Source organism: Antechinus flavipes, chromosome 6 (genome assembly GCF_016432865.1).
Source record: "Antechinus flavipes isolate AdamAnt ecotype Samford, QLD, Australia chromosome 6, AdamAnt_v2, whole genome shotgun sequence".
NCBI classification, from domain to species: Eukaryota; Metazoa; Chordata; class Mammalia; order Dasyuromorphia; family Dasyuridae; genus Antechinus; species Antechinus flavipes.
In genome coordinates this window covers 241,560,360-241,579,277 of record NC_067403.1, presented here as the reverse complement: position 1 = coordinate 241,579,277, position 18,918 = coordinate 241,560,360, and the positions used below count along the sequence as shown (strand labels likewise).

Here is an 18,918-nt window from a genome sequence, read left to right as displayed (position 1 = left end):
AATGCATCAGTGTCCCAGTTTTCCCATAGCCCCTCCAACATTCCTCATTATCTTTAGCTAATCTGTGAGTTGTGAAATAGCAGCTCAGAGTTATTTTAATTTGCAGGAAATGATTAACAAAATAAATAAATCCACAACAAAACATAGCTAATGTTACATTTTAAAACTAAGTCAATATGTAGCTCACAGGTATCTTTATGTATGGATTCGTGGCCCCTGTTTCTATTTGATTTTTACCACCACTGGTCTGCATGATGAGTTAGCCAAAAAGTGGTTTAGACAGGTGGCAGGGGAATTAGAGAGAAAGGTGTTTTCAAAGAAGAATTATTGGATTCTTCTATATTACCCTAATTCAGCAAAAGACTTTCAATCACTGATGTCCATATTTTTCTCCAGGCAAGAAAAGGGATACTCATTTTAACACTGAGGACCTGAAATCCCTTGGTTATCATGTCTGTGATACTCTTCTTGATTTCTGTGATCCTGATCGCACTAAGGTAAAAAGCTCTTTTTAGTCAGTATAGAGTCAAAAAGAAGATTCTAGTTGTAAATGTAAAAACCTTGATGAGTATTCAGAATGTGTGGAAAAGCTGCTTTCTGTCCCTACAACTCAAAGATCTCCTTCTTCTTCACTGACCCATTTTGGAGGTAGCCAAAACCAGGCCATTCAATACAGACTTGGAAGCAAATTTACCCCCATTGTGAAATCATTAAATGATGCTAAATATATATGCTCAAAGTGAAACAGAAGGTTCAAACCCCATGAGATTAAAATGGGGAGAATTTCCATGTTGTTTTTGTATCCCCAATTACTTGTTACTTTAATGTCATTGAGGGCAGGAGCCACATTGTGTTTCCACTTTGTACCTCCTCCAGCACCGAGCACAGTGCCGTGCATACATTAGGCATTTAATAATGTTTGGGATAATATATATTATTTCACCTCTCTTATGAGTACATTTTAATTAACTTACCAAATATAGAACTGTGGAGTAATAAGAATGTGTTCATAGACATACATTATATACAATATACATATATATGTATTGGGTATGCACACACATATAGATACATATGTGTGCGCATATATCTCCCACATTGCTTGAAAGCAAAATAAAAACTCTTAGAAATATTCTTAGCAGCACTATTTTATTTTTTATAGTATTTTATTTTTCCAAATAATGTTAAGATAATTTTCAACATTCATTTTTGTAAAACTTTGTACTGAAAGTTTTTCTCACCCCCCTTCCTTCTCTCTTCCATGAGACAGCAAGTAATCTGATATAGGTTAAATATGTGAAATCCTTTTAAACATATTTCCATATTTATCACATTGTGCAAGAAAAATCAGACCAAAGGGGGGAAAAAAACCATGAGACAGAACACAAACAAAAAGGTGAAAATACTATGCTTCAATCCACATTCATTCTCCATAGTTTTCTCTCTGGATGTGATTGGCTTTTCATCACAAGTCTGTTGGAATTGCCTTGAATCACCTCATTGTTGAAGAGAGCCACGTCCATCGGACTTGATCATCATATAGTCTTGTTGCCATTGTGTACTATGATCTCCTTGTTCTGCTCACTTCACTCAGCATCAGTTCCTGTAAGTCTCTCCAGGCCTTTCTGAAATCATCCTGCCAGTCGTTTCTTATAGAACAATAATATTCCATAGCATTCATACACTACAATTTATTTAGCCATTCTCCAACTGATGGGCATCCACTCAATTTCCAGTTTCTGGCCACTACAAAAAGGGCTGCCACAAATATTTCTGCACATGTGGGTCCATTTCTCTCCTTTTAAGGTTTCTTTGGGATATAAGCCCAGTAGTAACACTGCTGGATCAAAGGGGATGCACAGTTAGACAACTTTTTGAGTATAGTTCCAAACTGCTCTCCAGAATTGTTGGATACATTCACAATTCCACTAACAATACATCAGTGTCCTAATTTTCCCACATCTCCTTCAATATTCCGCATTATCTTTTCCTGTCATCTTGGCCAACCTGACAGGGGTGTAATGGTATCTCAGAGTTATCTTAATTGGCAGCAATTTTAGATGCAAAAACTTGAAACAAAACAGCTGCCCATCACTTGGGGAATGGCTAAAGAAATTGTAGCATATGGCTGTGCTGCAATATTATTGCACTGTAAAAAGACAATAAGGAGGAAAGCAGAGGCTTGGGGAGACTCAGAACCAAGAGAACAATTTACACAGTGATTGCAATCATACAGTGGAGACAGCATTGAAGGACGTCAGAACTCTACTCGGTGCTGTGACTAGTCTGCTTTCCAAAGGACTGACAGTGGTGTCTTTCTCCTGCCTTTCCACAAACAAGTGTTAGGTGGGCCATACATGTAAAAAGAGGCCATTCTTCCCCCATCCTGGTTGATTCACTTCACTCTATTTCTGTGTCGAAGAGGAGGATCCTGGAGATTCTAAGGAAAGTTTTGGGAAGTGGCAGTGATAGAAAAAATCAGTAAATCGCTCTCCTCCCTCTCACCCAGTATCTGTCTTTGTCGCGTTATCTCATTTTAAACGGAAGGAGAATGATCTGGAGTTCAAAGGGCAAATGGGGTTGAGTCAATTGAGAAGGGAAGGGCCCTACAATCAAGAAGATCTTGATGAGAGAAAGTATAGAGGTGGAAATGAACAAAATCTGGAATCCAAGTTTTTTAATCCAACATTCTTATTTTATAGATGAGAAAATTGGAGCTCAGACAGGAAAAGGACCCCTCATAGTGGCAGCAGTTAGTCGAGGCAGGGATCTGTCTCAGGGCCTCTTACTCCAAGGCCAGTGATCTCTAAGGTCACATTGCCTATCTTACTGAGTTGTTGCAAATAGGGAAAATAGGAAACTCATGAAATTGCAATTAAAGTCACAATTCTATGTAAATTTTAATAATCATCAGTCTGAGTAAGTCAAAGATGAGGTATCTCAGGAACCCCTTCTCCCACTCTGAGATCATTTCCCTATGAACATGAACAGAAAGCAACCCCAAGGAGATATTTTTTCTGCTATTCCAGGATATTTTTTTCCTCTTCCATCTGCATCTGGGTACAAGATGTTAGGCTCCCTGTTGCCTATGGCTAAGCCGTTTCTTGAAAAATTGCCTGGGCTGTGCGTCCCCTTCCTGCCATGATGGGGTCCCACCCAGCACTCTTGCAGTTTTTCAGTCAGATCAGGAGAGCAATATCTGAAAATTGCATAATTCAAACAATTTAGGTAATACTCACTCTACTTTATGAATTACATGTTATCAGGAAATTGCATTTTTGCACTGTACTTCCCAGACTGCATTGGGCTGCCCTGTCTAGAGCTCCTTCCCTAGTTGTTCTTCTGCCTCATGGGTAGGTGGAGTGTCGGTGGCTGTCGGTGGCTGTCGGTGGCCCTGCATTCTCTACCTGACCTTCCCAATGCTTCCTTGTCATGGCTATGAGGTTGACCCTTCTCCTGAACCTTACCTGCAGACCATGTCCAAGTGCATTGGGAATGCTCCCTGGCATCTGACGCTCACCATCTGCACCCAAACCTGCCCCTCCTTCTTCCCCTACTTTTGGTGATGATGACCTCTTCCCATCACTGAGAAAGTTCGGACCCATCCCTCCTCGGGTCGCCCCTGCCATCCAGTCCCCAAGTTCTGCTCCCATCCTAGATTCCCTATCTGTCCCTCTCCTTTCTTTCCCTAATACCCTCATCCTCATTCGAATCCTATTTCTGCTTTTCACTGCCTGGATGACCTTGGGGAAACCCCTTCACTTCTGGGGAATTTCCTAAAGTGAAGGAGTTGGATCACATGACCTCAGAGGTCCCTTGCAGCTGTAAAACCTAGGACCCCCTGGCCATGCTCACCCTCAGCTGGACTCTAGTTTCTCTCTTTTCCAATTTGTTGCATCATTCCCAAAATAATTGTCCCATGCCGATGTGGGACCAAATCACTTTATTGCTCAAAGTGGTTTCCATGCCTGCTGATTAAAATACAGTAATTAACTTGCCATTCAAGATCCTCTAGGGTCAGCTCCAACCTATATATTTTTAAATTGTGCTTTTTTTCCATTAACAAGGATTTAAGAGGTCAGGAGAGAGGTTAGAGTTAGTTACATAGATTTTGAGACTCATTAGCATCCTGAATCCAGGGGAGCTGATGAGACTTCACTAAATGAAGAAGAAAGGGAGAGAGGAAGAGGGTTCAGGACACTGATGATTACTGAGAATGATCTGGACTAAAATTCAGCTGAGGAGACAGGAGAATCAAGATCAAGCAGCGTCCCAGAAAGCTAGAGAGAAGAGGACGATCTGTCACATCCATGGCTGCAGAGGTCTACAGAGGAGACAAGCAGGATGAGGACTGAGAAAGGCCTTTGGATGTGGAAGCTAAGAGACTTTGGAGAAAGAATGGTCAACTCAAAAGCCAGACTGCAGATAGTCTGAAACTGATGGGGGTATACCTATCGATTGGGGAATGGCTGAACAATTTATAATATGAGAATTCAATGGGCTATTACTGCAGATAGATTCAGAGAATCTGGGAAGGTTATATAAACTGAATCAGGATGGAAAATGTATACAATATCTGCAACACTGTAAAGAAAAATAATTTTTTAAAGAATTAGGAACTCTAATGCGGTAACCAACCCCTAATCCAGAAAATCAGTGATGAAGCCTGTTCTCACCATCTGACAGCGAGGTTGAGGACTCAAGGGACTGACTGGAAGATCATTTTGGATATGGCCAGTGTGTAAACGTGTTTTACTTGATTGTCTTTTTTGGTTGTAATGGAGGACTTTCCCCTCCCACATTTGGGGCAAAGTAGTAGGGATTCAAAGAGAAAGAGAGAGACTAATAATAGGAATGCTTAAAAAGACAGAATGAAAAAAGGGCCATTATAGAGCTCATACAAATAAAAAAAAGCAGAAGCGAGCAGGAGGTTAGGAAGAGAACAGAGAAGCAGGACAGATTTGAAACTGACATGGTGAGTGTATTATATATTTTTAAATGTAAGCTATAGTAGTCACAACTACATGTACAATCCTTATTCTGTTGTGTGCATAGAAGTGATCATGTATAATGATGTTTGTCAAGGACAGAAAAAGGAAAAAAGAAAAGAATATTTGTATTGTGATATGCACACTAGATTTTGGAGTTGGAAGGAACCAAAAAGTTCACCTCCCTCAGTTAACAAGAGGAAAGTGACTTCCAGAGATGGGAAAAGACTCTCCCATGATCATACAGATAATAAACAGGAGCCAGATTTGAACTGAGATTTTTTTGACTTCCAAGTTCAGGGTTCTTTCCATTAGTACTTCCTGTTTCACATTTCCCAAATGCATCTGTAATCAGCCTAAAAGTATGAAAGGCATGATTTAGGAACTTCATTATTCTCAGAGAGTGATTTTTGTTTTCAGAATTTGACGGTGCCTTATTTTTTATGGTCATGGTATAGGAGAAACTGTAGGTTCTTGAAGACCATGTCAGTGAAATAAACTCTGCCAATCAAGTAGAAAGGTCCTGAGTATGCGCCTGGCAGTGGACTCTTATGTCTGTAATCTAAGAACCAGAATAATTATAATTGTGCTCCTGGAACTAATTCCAAGAGTTGGAGAGGTGACCAGTATCTCTCTAACATTACCCAACATTTAACAGCAAATGCTTCCTCAATGAGTGGTTATGTGCTAAACATTACCCTTAGGAAGGGAAAGTGAGACCAAACACTGGAGTCATAGAGATTCAGGTGGAGTGAGTGGAGGATTTGAGTTATAGCCAGCAGGGCAGCCAGATGGTGCAGTGGTGGGAGCACTGCCCTGGAGGCAGGAGGACCTGGGTGCAAATGCTGCCTCAGACCCCTGACACGTATTAGCTGGGTGATCCTGGACAAGTCCCTGTGCCCCCACATGGCCCTTACAAAAAAAAAAAAAAAAGAATTACAGCTAGCCAGATCTTGGATGCAGAACTAGTGCAGGAGTAGAATACTGGCTAAACAGTGCAATTTAATTCCAGTTGAGTAATCTATTCCTCTAGGCCTGAAGAATTTCTGTTCCTTCACACTGATAAACTACCATTCTCCATGGAAGGGTGAAAAAGAAAGATTGTGGGCAGCAAGGAAATTTGAGGCTATATTTCTCTGCCTCATGTAGACCAAAAAATACTTCTGATGTGACCTTTTCAGCATGGCTCTCATTCTTCAGGTGGTCTTAAAGACTGCAAGCTAAAGGAGCTCATACAAAAGTTAATCAGTCAAGGCTCCCATCCCTAACTTAGTCTTTCATGCCCTCATATTTGGTCCTCGGGGATAACTCAACCTTGACAGACCATCATGCCCCCCGTGATCTCCGCTGACTGTGGGAAAACCTGTGATGGGCTGGTTCCTATAATATAAGAATGAAACGTGGTCAGTGACATTGGGAGGTAGCAGTACTCAGCACAGGAACCTGCTCAACTTGGACATTAATAAATGCCCTGAGAAAAAACTCCTCTTGTCTTAGAATATGGAGAGCAGGGAAGAGGGCAAAGATTAACGGGGAAAAAAAAAAAACCCTAAAACATATGGAACTTGAGATAAATACATTTATGAGCCTGCAAGCAATTGTGTGTACTGCGCAATCAATAATTCTACAGATAGGGAAGAAAGATCACAATAAAATAGCCTCAGGAGTGAAAGTGGAGAGGACTTTGTATCTCATTGCAACAACAGGATATAATAATCACAGAATTTATGAACTGGAAGAGACTCTGATTCAACCTTCTATCCTAGTTTATGTTATTGGATGAGGAACCACTATGGCAATGAATGGATTCGATCCAGCTTTGACCAGCATTATTATCAGTTATTTAATTGTGACAGAACCAATGAGGGCACTTGTGTATACCTGTACATATACACACATGTATATGTTCATGTCCATATGTACAATATGCATATACATTAAGAGAGAGATAGCTGTATCCTGCGTTTGGAGGAAAGCCAGACACTCAGCAGCCATCTTAGAGAAATTGTCTAGTCTTCCATTCCAGACAATATAACATCATCCTAACGTGGGACTTCCAACCCGCTCCTGACAGCTGTACACTCAGTATGGTCATGGGGCTGCTACAGGCTAAGAAAGACCTCCCTAGAGATTCCCCCAGATGTTTCTATTAAAGAACATCAATAGCACTTAGGTCCACACCAACCTGTTTAGGCTACATGGCACAAATGGGACTGAGCCACTTGTCGAGAGATCCATGTTGTTCCCTCCTTTTTGCCTTCTTCCCCATCCTCTCAACGCATTCCAAGAATTCACACACGTGGCAGGAGAACACCATGGTGATGGCATCCCTGTATGAGTGACGGTGTCCCTGTTTGGGTGACGGCATCCCTGTTTGAGTGACGGTATCCCTGTTTGAGTGACATCGTCCCTGTTTGGGTGTCATACGTCATGTTTGGAAGTGAAAGCAGTTGTATCTCAAAAGTCTGTGTTGTACTCGAGAATGTCTAAATAATGCTAATACAATTATTCTTTCTTAATGTGCTGATAAACTGCTGTAATAATGCAAAGAAACAAAAAAGAAAGCAGCAGTTAGCTAGCTAACTGCTAAAAGTCTAGACATTTATTTATTCAGATGTCTCAGTACCTCATTATATGATAAAAGCGTGAAAATTTTCTTAAAACAAAAGAAATGCAATACAAATATTTCTTCTGCCTAAGAAAGTTCCCCAAATAGTTGTTTTACTTGTAGGTTCAGTATAAAATAAGAAATGGAAAGGCAATAAACATTTATTAACTGCCTACTGCATGCACTATCCTAAGGACTTTACAAATATTTTTTAGTTTCCCCTCCTAGCAATGGTGAGAGATAGATCTTATTAAAGTTATCCCTTCTATATCCCAATGGGTCAAGGGTGGGGCACCTCTTTCCTCCCCCTGATCCATGATCTGGAAAATTCACATAAAATTTGTTGGCCTTCCCTTTGTAAGGAGAGAAGGAGTTTGAATTTTTTCTTTCTTTTATTTATGGGGTGTTTACAGCACCTTATTGTACTGTATTAAGCATTTTGTCATAAGCTCTGTGCTGCCTCTTGGTATGTCATCTGGGTTTCTACAACCCCCCCCCCAAATTCCCATTTAAACTCTTATGATGACCCATGATATGTCAGAACCGCGGTGGGGAAACTGGCGATGTGGAAGGGATAACTGTATTATCTCCACTTTGCAGTTGAGGATATGAAGGCAATGGGAAGTGACCTGCCCAGAGTCCTGCAGGGTTTTAACACAGGTCTTCCTGATTGCAGATCCGGTGCTCTCCCCGCTGTGCTACTACCTCGCTGCTTCTGTAAATGCCATAGAAATGCGCCGTGAGCCCTAATAATAATTCTGGCTTGATCTGTCCCGTAGCCTCATTATTTATGTAGAAATTCACACATCAGTGGGACCTCAAACTCAGCTGAGTCATAGCAGTGAAATTAAGGTGCTGGCTGATGAAAAAAGGCTCCCTAGGAGGCAGAGGGAATGAAAGTGAAGCCCTTGGAGACTGTCCGGACAAGTTTAAGCAGGAGCATGATCTGTGTCAGTGGTGCTGAGCAAAATGCTGACAAAGTACTGAATGAAGATTAGTTATGACGGGTTTTGTTAACTGATGGAATCTGGACTAGCCACTTTTCACTTTTTTTTTCCTCTAGATACTTTTTCAACAATACTAATATTCTTGATTTGATAAGTTTTCAAATAACCGCGGTCCTAAATGCTAGCACAACTTTATTTCCAGGAAAAATTTGGGAAAGGATTTGTCCAAGTACTTACTGAAGCAGGATTATTGTTTCAAGTTTTTAAAAACAACTCTTTTATAACTCCTGGAGAATAAAAATAATAATTCTCTAGTCTTTTAAAATTTTCAAAGAGTTTTACATATATTATCTCATTCAATCTCATCGTCTTCCCAAAGTTCCAGCAGTGTCTAACAGAGCTTAAAGATGAAATCTTTAAGAAATTCTCAGAACTTGGACAACAAATGGACTTGGATGGCAACTGGAGCGACATTTCCTTGTCTGACATTGAATCTAGGTAATATATTCCATCACCAGAGGAAAACAAGAGAAGTTGTTATTTCTGTTATATTATCTTGACTGTTAGTCAAAATAGACCCTAGAGTCCAAGAAAAATATTGAGGAGCCAATTCAAATGTACTGGAAAATTCCAGGGGGCTTAGTTAAGAATTCATTAACCTGGCTCCTTAGCCCATAGATCAGGAATAAAACTCCCTCAAACCTGTCCCCACCTCCACTGCCATCACCATCAGCACTTAGGCTTATTCAAGAAGGAGAGGACACTTGCCCCGCTCTGTCCAGCAAAGCGACTTGGTGCTAATGTGGAAGATCCAAAGCACATATGGGGACAAACCCAGTTGGAGCAAAACTTGGCTTTCTCTGAGAGAAGCCACAACTGTTAACTTCCCATATTCCCTCCTTTAGAGGCACTCAGAAAATCATTAGCCAAGGCTTCCCAGATTGCCAGCTGACTGGTGGGGACTCAAAGTGCTGACAGATCTCAGGGATGGTGGGGGAAAGGTTCCTTATGTGGCCTTGCTGAGGAGCTGAAAGGGAGAATCATAGAAACCTGAGATGATCAGACTCCATCATCTATCCCTGCATCTTACAAATAAGAAAAGAAAGAGCTAGACTTCTTATCTCATGAATCTCTCATTGAGACTAAGCAAAACCAGCATAAGCAAGCAGAAATAGCACTCAGGCTATTAAAATCAGAAGACCTGAGTTCCAGAGACTTATTGGTCAAGAGACTGGCCCAAACACGGCATCTCTCTCAGCATCTATCCCCTCAGTTGTCAGATGAGAAAAATACTCAAACATAACCTGAAGCGTAGGACTGTGGTGAGAAAAGTGTTATGTCAACCTATAAATACTGTAGAAATGAAAGTTGTTAGGCTAAAGATAGTGGTCTGTAGCCTACAGGGCCTAGTTCTCAATTTTATCTAATCACAACCCAGGAAACAGAAGCATTTGATATGTGAAAGAAAATTGATATGTAAAAATCAAGTTAAGGATATAAAAAGGAAATTATCAGTGGGTTAGATCCTAATTCATTCATGCCTGAAGGAAATGGGAAGGATAGGGTTTTTAATTGATCCAAATATCAAAATTATTAAATTGAAATGATATGTTCTTTCTCTAATCATTAATGAGAATAAACCTCTTGATTGTCCCATGGAAGAAGCCTTGAGGTCTTGCTCAAAAAACTGAGATCCTTCCTCAATGGAGAAGCATTCTTCTTCTGCTAACATGGGGAGGTTTGTGTGTGCCCGAGATCCCGGATGATCTGGAACTACTTAGCACTTAATCAGCTACAGAGAGAAAAGCCAGAATTATCACCATTGTCATTGTCTTGAGAATTATCAGGGGTCCCCTATTGAGGGTTTGGGTGGCCTTGGGAGCTCTCCCTAAGGGCCATAGGCAGCCATCAGGCCAATTCCCTGCCCAGCAGTGATGGGAAGGAGAAATGGCAGATTTACAAAGCACTTCACACACATTTGTTTCTCACCCAGCCACCCGCAAAGTTACAATAAATTAGGAGATTTGCCCATAGTTATGGCACCAGGTTCCCATGCAGGCCTCCTGTGGCTCCAAGCACGGGGCTTTCTCTTGTTTTTTTCACTGGGATAGATAGTTTTTGGGGAAGAACTGTGAAACAGACTGAGGCCTGGAAATGACTGAGGGGAAAAGAGCTCCCCCAGAGCCAAGCTTTCAGGGTAGCAATCTCCTTATTCTGAGTAGACCTTAAAGTCTACTGGGAAATGGAATTCTCACACCAGGAGGCCCCTGGTAATCATAAGACTACCGTTTCCAGGCTAACCTCAGCACTAACACTTCCCGCCCTTCTTCCATTACAAAATGCATCTTATAAATCCCATTTTCCTGATCCTGAAATGATCTTCAGTATTTAGCTCAAAAGGCAGATAGCTTCAGAACAGCATGCTTCCCAGAGACTTTATCTAGGAGTCAGAGAAAAGGACTTCTGCAGGTCAATAGAGATCTTTTCTCACCTTCACCATACTGTTTGAAGCTGTTAATGGGGCTGGGACTAGAGGCTCTCTTCCCCCATCACAGCATAGCAGCCAAGGCTTGATGGGGGAGCTGAAATGGGAGGGGTTGGAGTCACCAGCGCAGAGGTGCTGTAGCCTGGGTATTCTTAGGCTGCTGCCCAAAACACCTTAGGGGAAGAGAAGCCCAGCAAGGTAGGAAAGGTACCTGAAGATCAGTTGATGTCAGGTGGACAGAGTTGATACCTCCAGGACCTGCCTTGGGGTCCCATATAATCTGCTCTATGATTACCATGTTATCTCCACAGGAGCCCCCAAGTGTGCTACACTACACTGTACCCCCTACAAATTGCACATGCTTTCTATTCAAAGAACTAAGCTAGCATTATTCGTCATTTCTTTTTTTCCAACTTTAACTGATTCTATTTGAATCCTGTTTGGGCAGCACTGGGGGACTTTTGCATGGCAGTCGACACCTCTGCTCTGCTCCAAGTGTTTCCAGCTCTGCAGTCGGTGAGCCTGTGAAGTCCCAGTTCTCAGTGTGGTTCCGGGGTTTTCAAAGAGCAATCACGAACAGTAAATGAGTTATTCTGGAGAGAAGATGCAAGTGTTATTCTTTCTGGGTAGATTGTAAATAACTTCTGTACCTTTTTTTTTCCTCAAACAGTACAAGTGGTTCAGACAGCTCCCTCTCCGATGGGCTTCCTATTCATTTATTGGATATGACAGAAAAGGTAAGAAATGGAAGTGGAGCTATAAACCCAAGAAAGAGAGCAAGCAGTTAAATACGATCAGTCACGGTTGTAGACTGGAGCCTAGGACTGTGTGAGTTAATCTTTTGGGATCAGTTTTCCCTCATATTCCTATGTCATACTTACAACAGAGGACATTGTTTTTTTGTTTTTTTTTTTAATAAGGAATCTTATTTTTTTATAAATTGAACATAGAAAGTTTTCTTCGATATTAATTTTCAAATAGTCAGGAGGCCAGAAATTGATATTTGAATCTGTCATCACCCAATACAATGAGAATATCGACTTACTGAATACCAAAGTCGACCGCTCCAACATTATCATGATCATTTCCATTCTTTATTCATTTAGAAATAAGTGAAATTGGAAAAGGCAGGTTTGGGGAAAATATTCAGAGTTTTCTTTGCACCTTTTAATTTTTAAAAACCTATAGTATATCTAGATGGAAATGTCCAGCAGGCGATTAGAGATGGGGAGCTGAAGTCTTAGTGAGAAAAACCAGGTGGACAGATAGACAGTGAGTCAGCTGGTTAGGGACAAGCGTGGAGGCCGAATAGTAGAGCTCTGGAGAACATCCATAGCTGGGGCAGGAGGAACCAGTATGGATGAGAAGGAGCAACGGAGAATAAGGAAGAAGAGACAAGTCCGAGGGGCCAGGGACACTGTCATTGAAAGAGAAGCATCCAAAGGGATCCTGCCCCAAGGACAAGGAGAACTGAGCAGAGATCAGGGGATCCTTGTTCCCAAATGCAGGCTGCTGGCAGACTTCACCGAGTCCCCATCCTCCCCACGGGGATGTTTTTAGAGAAAGTAAGAAATTCTGTTTTGTGATAGGAGTCATTTAAAAAAAAACACTTCTGAGGGTTTTTTAATTCTTTATTCTTTCTTTCCATCTATATTGTTTTAAATGCTTGATTTTAGCCTTCTCAAATAGTTGTTCTTTTTTAGACTTTCCTTACATTTTCTTACATACTGAAGGAAAAAAATCTTACTTCTATACCCTGCATTTAGGTCTACCAAAAATAAATTTTATTAATTTGTCATTATTCTAATCGAACCATTTCTAACTTAGCAAAGGAGATGTCCAAAACAGTAGGATCCCTTCCTGTCTTTGGCAATGCCGTTAATACAAGATATTCAGAAGTAACATATATCAGATTTTTCCTAAAGAAAAAGGTTAGACTAGAGAGAAAGAGGGAGAGAACTTAAGACTTGAGAAAAATTTTTTATTTAAGTTTCATTTGAATTTAAAAGTTTTAAATATGCTTCTTCACATGGAAAATGGGATTTAAGTGCAACAGAATAGTTTCATAGTTTGTGTGCTAAAAATGCTTCACACTACATTGCACAAGATGTTTCCCATCTTCTTCAAAGTCATCACTGTTGAGCCCAAGCAGATCCCAGAAGGTCAGAGCAGACAAGTCCTCCTCGGTCCCCCTGATCCAACAAACATCCCCTGTACGACGCCCTGACCGATAACGGGCTGGCCTATCTCACTCTGGGAAGGGGTTCACTGTGAAGAAATTTTTGGTTCATCAGCCTATCTGCAACTTCTACCTTCTGCAGCCAAGCAGAACCTGATTCCACTTGAGCTTTGTAAGCTGTAAAACACATAAAGAACCCAGCAATTATTATGTCTTCTCTAAAAACCTCAAATACCACGTAGAGACAGATTGATGTGCAGACCTGCTTATCAAGTTTTAGAATGTGCAAAAATCAGGACTTTCCAAAGGGGAGTGAGCATTTTCACTGGCCGCTGTCCCTTGTGCCTTCCTTCCTGGCTTCCCTAGTTCTCCTACAAGGCCCAGCTCCAATCCTTGTTTCCTAATGTTAGCTCCTTCCCTCTGCTGATCATCTCAGCTCACACTGTCTAGATCTTCTCTGTAGATCATTGTTTGCACGTTTTCTCCTCATTAGGCTGGGAGCTACTTGCCTTTATCTTCCCAGCATTTAGCACAGTGTGTGGCACATAGTAAAATGCTAGTTGACTGAGTGGCCAGAGTAAGTTTCACCTTCTTGAAGGTCATCAAATAAATACTAGTGGACCATTTGTTATGTTTTAGAGGGATCCCTTCATTGTATTTCTCCAACTGTTGGTTGATAAGAACTTCAACAAATTTTAATATTTTTTTGACAAATTCAACAGGCATTTATTAAGCCATTAATCCATGCAGAGCATTATACTTTGCAATAAAGATAAAAACAGATCTTCTCCTGCTCTTAAATCCCAAACTGTCTTATGCTTTTTTTCATCAATAGTATTTTATTTTTCCAAATATATGTAAAGATAGTTTTCAACATTCATTTTTATAAGACTTTGTATTCCAAATTTTTCTCCCTATTTCCCTTATCTCCCCCTTCTCCAAGACATCAAGAAATCTGAAATAGGTTAAATATGTGCAATTCTTTTAAACATATTTTCATATTTGTCATGTTGTACAAGAAAAACCAGACCAAAAGGGGAAAAAGACACGAGGGGAAAGAATACACAAGAAAGAAGAAAACAAAAACCAACAAAAAGATAAAAATATTATTCTTCAATCCACATTCAGTCTCCCTAGTTCTCTTTTTGGATGTGGATAGCATTTTCCACCCCAAGTCTATTGGAATAGCCTTGAATTGCATTGTTGAGAAAAAGCCAAGTCCATCACAGTTGATCATCACATAATCTTGTTATTGTGTACAATGATCTCCTGGTTCTGCTCTCATCACTCAGCATCGGTTCATCAGATGGGCATCCACTCAGTTTCCAATTACTTCTATTACAAAAAGGGCTGCTACAAACATTTTTGCACATGTGAGTCATTTCCCCTTTTTTATGATCTTTTTGGGATACAGACCCAGTAGAGGCACTGCTGGATCAAAGGGTATGCACTTTTTGAGCATGGTTTCAAATTGCTCTCCAGAATGGTTGGATCCATTCACAACTCCACCAACAATGGATTAGTGTCCCGGTTTTCCCACATCTACAACATTCATCATTATCTTTTCCTGTTGTCTTGAGGTGTGTAGCAGTATCTCAGAGTTGTCTTAATTTGCATTTCTCTGCTCAATAGTGATTTAGAGCATTTTTTTCATATGACTAGAAATGGCTTTTATTTCTTCGTTTGAAAATTGTCTGTTCATAACTTTGACCATTTATCACTGGAGAACCATTTACCTTTTTTAAGAAGAGCATGGACTTTAGCAAACCCTCCAGAACCACACGGACTCATGTCCCTCTGATGCTCCTTCTATTGGTTGTGTTGTCAGAGGGAGGAGAAGGTGTTTCAAAAGGAAATGCCGGGCAGATGGTCCTTAGTGGCAGGATGGAAAATGCTTGAAAATGCTTCTCTTTTCTTTTCTGGAGTAGCTTGAAATGAAGAAAAAGCCAAAGAAGAAAAAGAAACCTCTGGAGACAAGGAAGCAAAGAAATGAGCTGCACCAGAAGCACAGGGCAATCCAGGAGAATAAGCTAGCTGATGATAGCCAGGTAAGGAGGGTGCCCATGTGTGGGAAGGCAGGTACTGACCCACCTGCTCCAACTCCAGCTAGTTTCACAGCTAAAGACCTGGGGGAGCTTTCCCTGGGGATGATTCCAAACTCTCTCAGGTGACTCCAGCTGTGGCTCCCCAGAAGAAGAGCTCCTTCACTCTACAGGGTCTGCACTCCTTATGTCCACATGGATATATCCTCCTATTTGTGTTTTGCTATCAGTTGCATAAAGGGGTTTCCTTACATTTAAAAAAAAAATCAGTTCTAGAAGCAAAACTTATCTGTAGACTTCTGGGGATGACTCTTGGGCCTAGAATCCCATCCTTGGTGAGGGGATTCTCTTGGCACCCCTAGATCAGATTTCCATCAGAGCCTTAGATACTTCTTCCTTCAGCCAGCCCTGGCACCCCCCCACCTCCCCAGGGTGTGACAAATTTGGCCTTTGGCTGCAGGCTGGGTCCCAAGGACACTGTTCTGATAAAGGCTAGGGCTGGGGAAGCTGGCCTGCCTTCCTGCTGCCCTGCCGGAGCCTCTAAGGCTCATTGTGATCTTTTCTCATCTCACTTTTCAGTGATCAAAATGGCAGAGATTCAAATATCAGACTAGAAACATGTGTAGTTTTAGGTTAATTAAAGACGTTTTCTTTTCAATCAATTATATTAGGAAAAAACAGAATTTACTGCCATGCTGAAAAAACCGCCATCCTTTCTCAAAGGTCCAGAAGCCCGAGTGAAAAATGAGAACTCAAAGTTTAACGAGGTAAGATTCGGGCTAGAGCATTTCTCCATGAAACATGTTTGACTTGAAAAGCTCCTGAGAATCCTACCCAATTCTCTGGGGCTTTAAGGCTTCCAAAGTACTCTCCTCACCACACTACCAAAGAAGGTGAAGGAGCATCAGCAGCTCCTCTGGCATAGGACCGCCCTCCCTCTCCTTCTCCCCCCCCCCCCTCCGACTCAGGAAGGAAGTTTCCCAGAATCCTCCAAGGGAGGGAAGGGCCGAGCTGAGCCAGGCTGAACCCTGGACTGAAATCTTCCTTTTAAGGAAGACTCCCAGGAAATTAACTGATTCTGGAAACTAAAGTGTGGGCAGCCAGAAATGGAGCAGTAAGACCTCATTCAAATGCTGTTCCTTGGAATCCGAGGCATGGCACTAGTTTATATTAATAGGGCCCGTTAACTTTTTTTTTAATTTATTGATAGCATTTATTTTTCTACCATTTTCTTTTCTATCTATATATCCCTCTTTCCTTCTCTTGTAATAAAGAAAAAAAAAAAACAATTCAGCAAAACTAATCAACATCTGTTAAGTCTGACAATGTATGCTGTGTTTAGCACCTGTAATTCCCCTCCCTCACTTGAAAGGAAGGGGGTTCCTTTTTGTCATCTCTTCTCCAGGGCCAGGTCTAACTAACTTAACTTATAACTAAACCACCCTGGGAAGAATCCCAAACTCTCTTTTTCTGAATTCTACTGTTTATCCAACATAACTCTAAGAATCCAAGCTCTCGCCTACCGAAGGGACTCAGGCTGCCGGGCTGCCCATATATACACCTGGAGCACCTCTCCTGTGGTCTCCTGTCTCACCCTCCTAACAATGTTAGACCATCACAGGGGATTGATTTGTATTTTAAATGGCATATGTGTATTTTCAAACTAATCACACTTAATTAAATGAAACTAATTATTTTATTTTGCGTATCATTTTTTATAACTGCATTTAAAAGAAAGAAACTAAGATAGCTCCCTCACCCAACCAAAACTGCCCATCATATCCCTGATTGGGAATAAAGATAAGTCACAGACACTTCCCCTCAAAGAATGGATAAGTTAAAATTTGTTTACATTTGTCTTTTTAATGAAATTTGGGAATGGGGACCAGGTTGATGTTCCAAATTGTGTTCTGACCAAGTTGATTTGCACTCCTTAAGTACTTACTCACCGTCTTCCAGAGACAGACAGCCTCACAGCCAAGCAGCTTGTAGGGGAAAAGGGGGCAACAGATAGTGCTTTATGGCTGATATCAATGACATGTGTTTTCTCATTTTGTCTCAACAACAGTTTTGCTAAATAAATTCAACAGGTACATTATCTCTGATTTCTCTGATCAACTAGGACTCACAGAGTTGAAATAGTCTGTGGTCATTTCCATCTAGTGTCAGAGAGGCAAGATGAGAGCCAGGTCTCCTCTGGTTAACACCTCAGAACTCATGCTGTTCATCACAGCCCCATGAGGACAGTGCTTTTCACACAGATATAAACAGCAGCCAGTGGGTCCAAGCCTTGTCAGGCCCTGTGTGGATGCACAGATGGATGGCCCACAGCCACTGCGGAGATTGGCCTTCCTAAGGCTTTTCTAACATTATTCCTTTTTTAAAAAATAGCTTTTTATTTTTCCAAATACATGCAAAGATAGTTTTCAACATTCATCGCTACAAAACCTTGTGTTCCAAGTTTTTCTCCCTTCTCACCTTCCCCCTCCCTAGATCACAAATAATCCAATATAGGTTACACATGTACAGTTTTTCCAAACATATTGCCACATTTATCATGCTTTCACTATTCTGACTTCTAACTATGACACCCTAAGAGTTATTTGGGCCTTTACTCAAAACTTTCATGAAAAAATAAGGGGTGACTCCTTTCTTTCCCCAGGTTAAAATTCTTCTTCTTCTCTTTGCTGTCATTTCTACAGCCAGTTTTTAAGAGTCTAGCTTTAAATTCTGTTGCCTCAGGCCCGTCGTCCCAGATCCTTGTCAATAAGATTGTGCCATTTCCCTGTGCCCATCCTTGAGGTGCCTTTTGTCTGGGAGGCCTAAGGTTTAAGACACCTTGCAAAGTATATTGAATAGCAAATATTTGAGAAAAATGCAAATGCTTCTCAGTAACTAGATGGCAACCCCTTCTAGCTCTAGGTGTAAGGTGCTGCATTTATTTGAGTTTAATTGAGATGTTATCAATTAAGAACCTACTACATGTGAATTACTACTAGGCTCTGGGGGCACAGACTAACAAGGGCTACTGATCCCTGTGATTCAAAGGGATCTTGGGAAGGAGACGTTCAGTCCATGCTAAAGAGAAATCTGGGAGGGAAAGCAGCACTGACAGGGAAGGATTTCGATGTGAAGTGAATTCCGTTTTCAATTATTTTATTTACCTAGAGCAAGAAACCAGGTTTTAAAATTCCAGAACCTCGGAAGAAGGGCCCAACCAGCACTCATGAAGTCGCTTCAGGTATGGAGCAAATCGGGTCTGAGAACAGATACCTCACAAAAAAAGACATCTCAATTCTTCTTTCTGTCCCAGAACTCCTTTCACATACTTATATCCACAGAACTCTGATGCTGTGCATTATATTACCCCATTGGTGTTTTATGGTAGATGGTTTGGGATACATTATGTAACCTGGGAGGAATTATGCTTGTGTACCACAGTGAATTTATTCTATATTGATTGTATTTGTGTTTTTAATCCATCTCTATATTTCCCAGCATTATAGCTTATGGATTATTTTCCATCAAACTAAATGTGACCATGAGGTACCTAAAAATTTCCTTCTTGGGAATTGAAATACATGTTTACTGAACTCCTATTAGAAGTCTACCTCACTTTATGTAATATATCATTCCCTATAAATCAAATTTTTGTGTATCATCAAGTCA

General features: G+C 40.9%; 1 protein-coding gene across 8 annotated transcripts in view; it reads left to right on the top strand.

Annotated features, from left to right (window-relative positions):
• Positions 1-18,918, top strand: part of AGBL2 (AGBL carboxypeptidase 2) — a 60,101-nt gene that overhangs the window by 31,812 nt on the left and 9,371 nt on the right. For all 8 annotated transcript variants that reach the window (XM_051963842.1, XM_051963841.1, XM_051963845.1 and 5 more), the window contains 6 exons: positions 397-497; positions 8,923-9,041; positions 11,699-11,765; positions 15,136-15,255; positions 15,921-16,016; positions 18,418-18,490. In XM_051963842.1, coding sequence (XP_051819802.1) covers positions 397-497; positions 8,923-9,041; positions 11,699-11,765; positions 15,136-15,255; positions 15,921-16,016; positions 18,418-18,490 — 576 coding nt within the window. The remainder of the gene's footprint in view (positions 1-396; positions 498-8,922; positions 9,042-11,698; positions 11,766-15,135; positions 15,256-15,920; positions 16,017-18,417; positions 18,491-18,918) is intronic.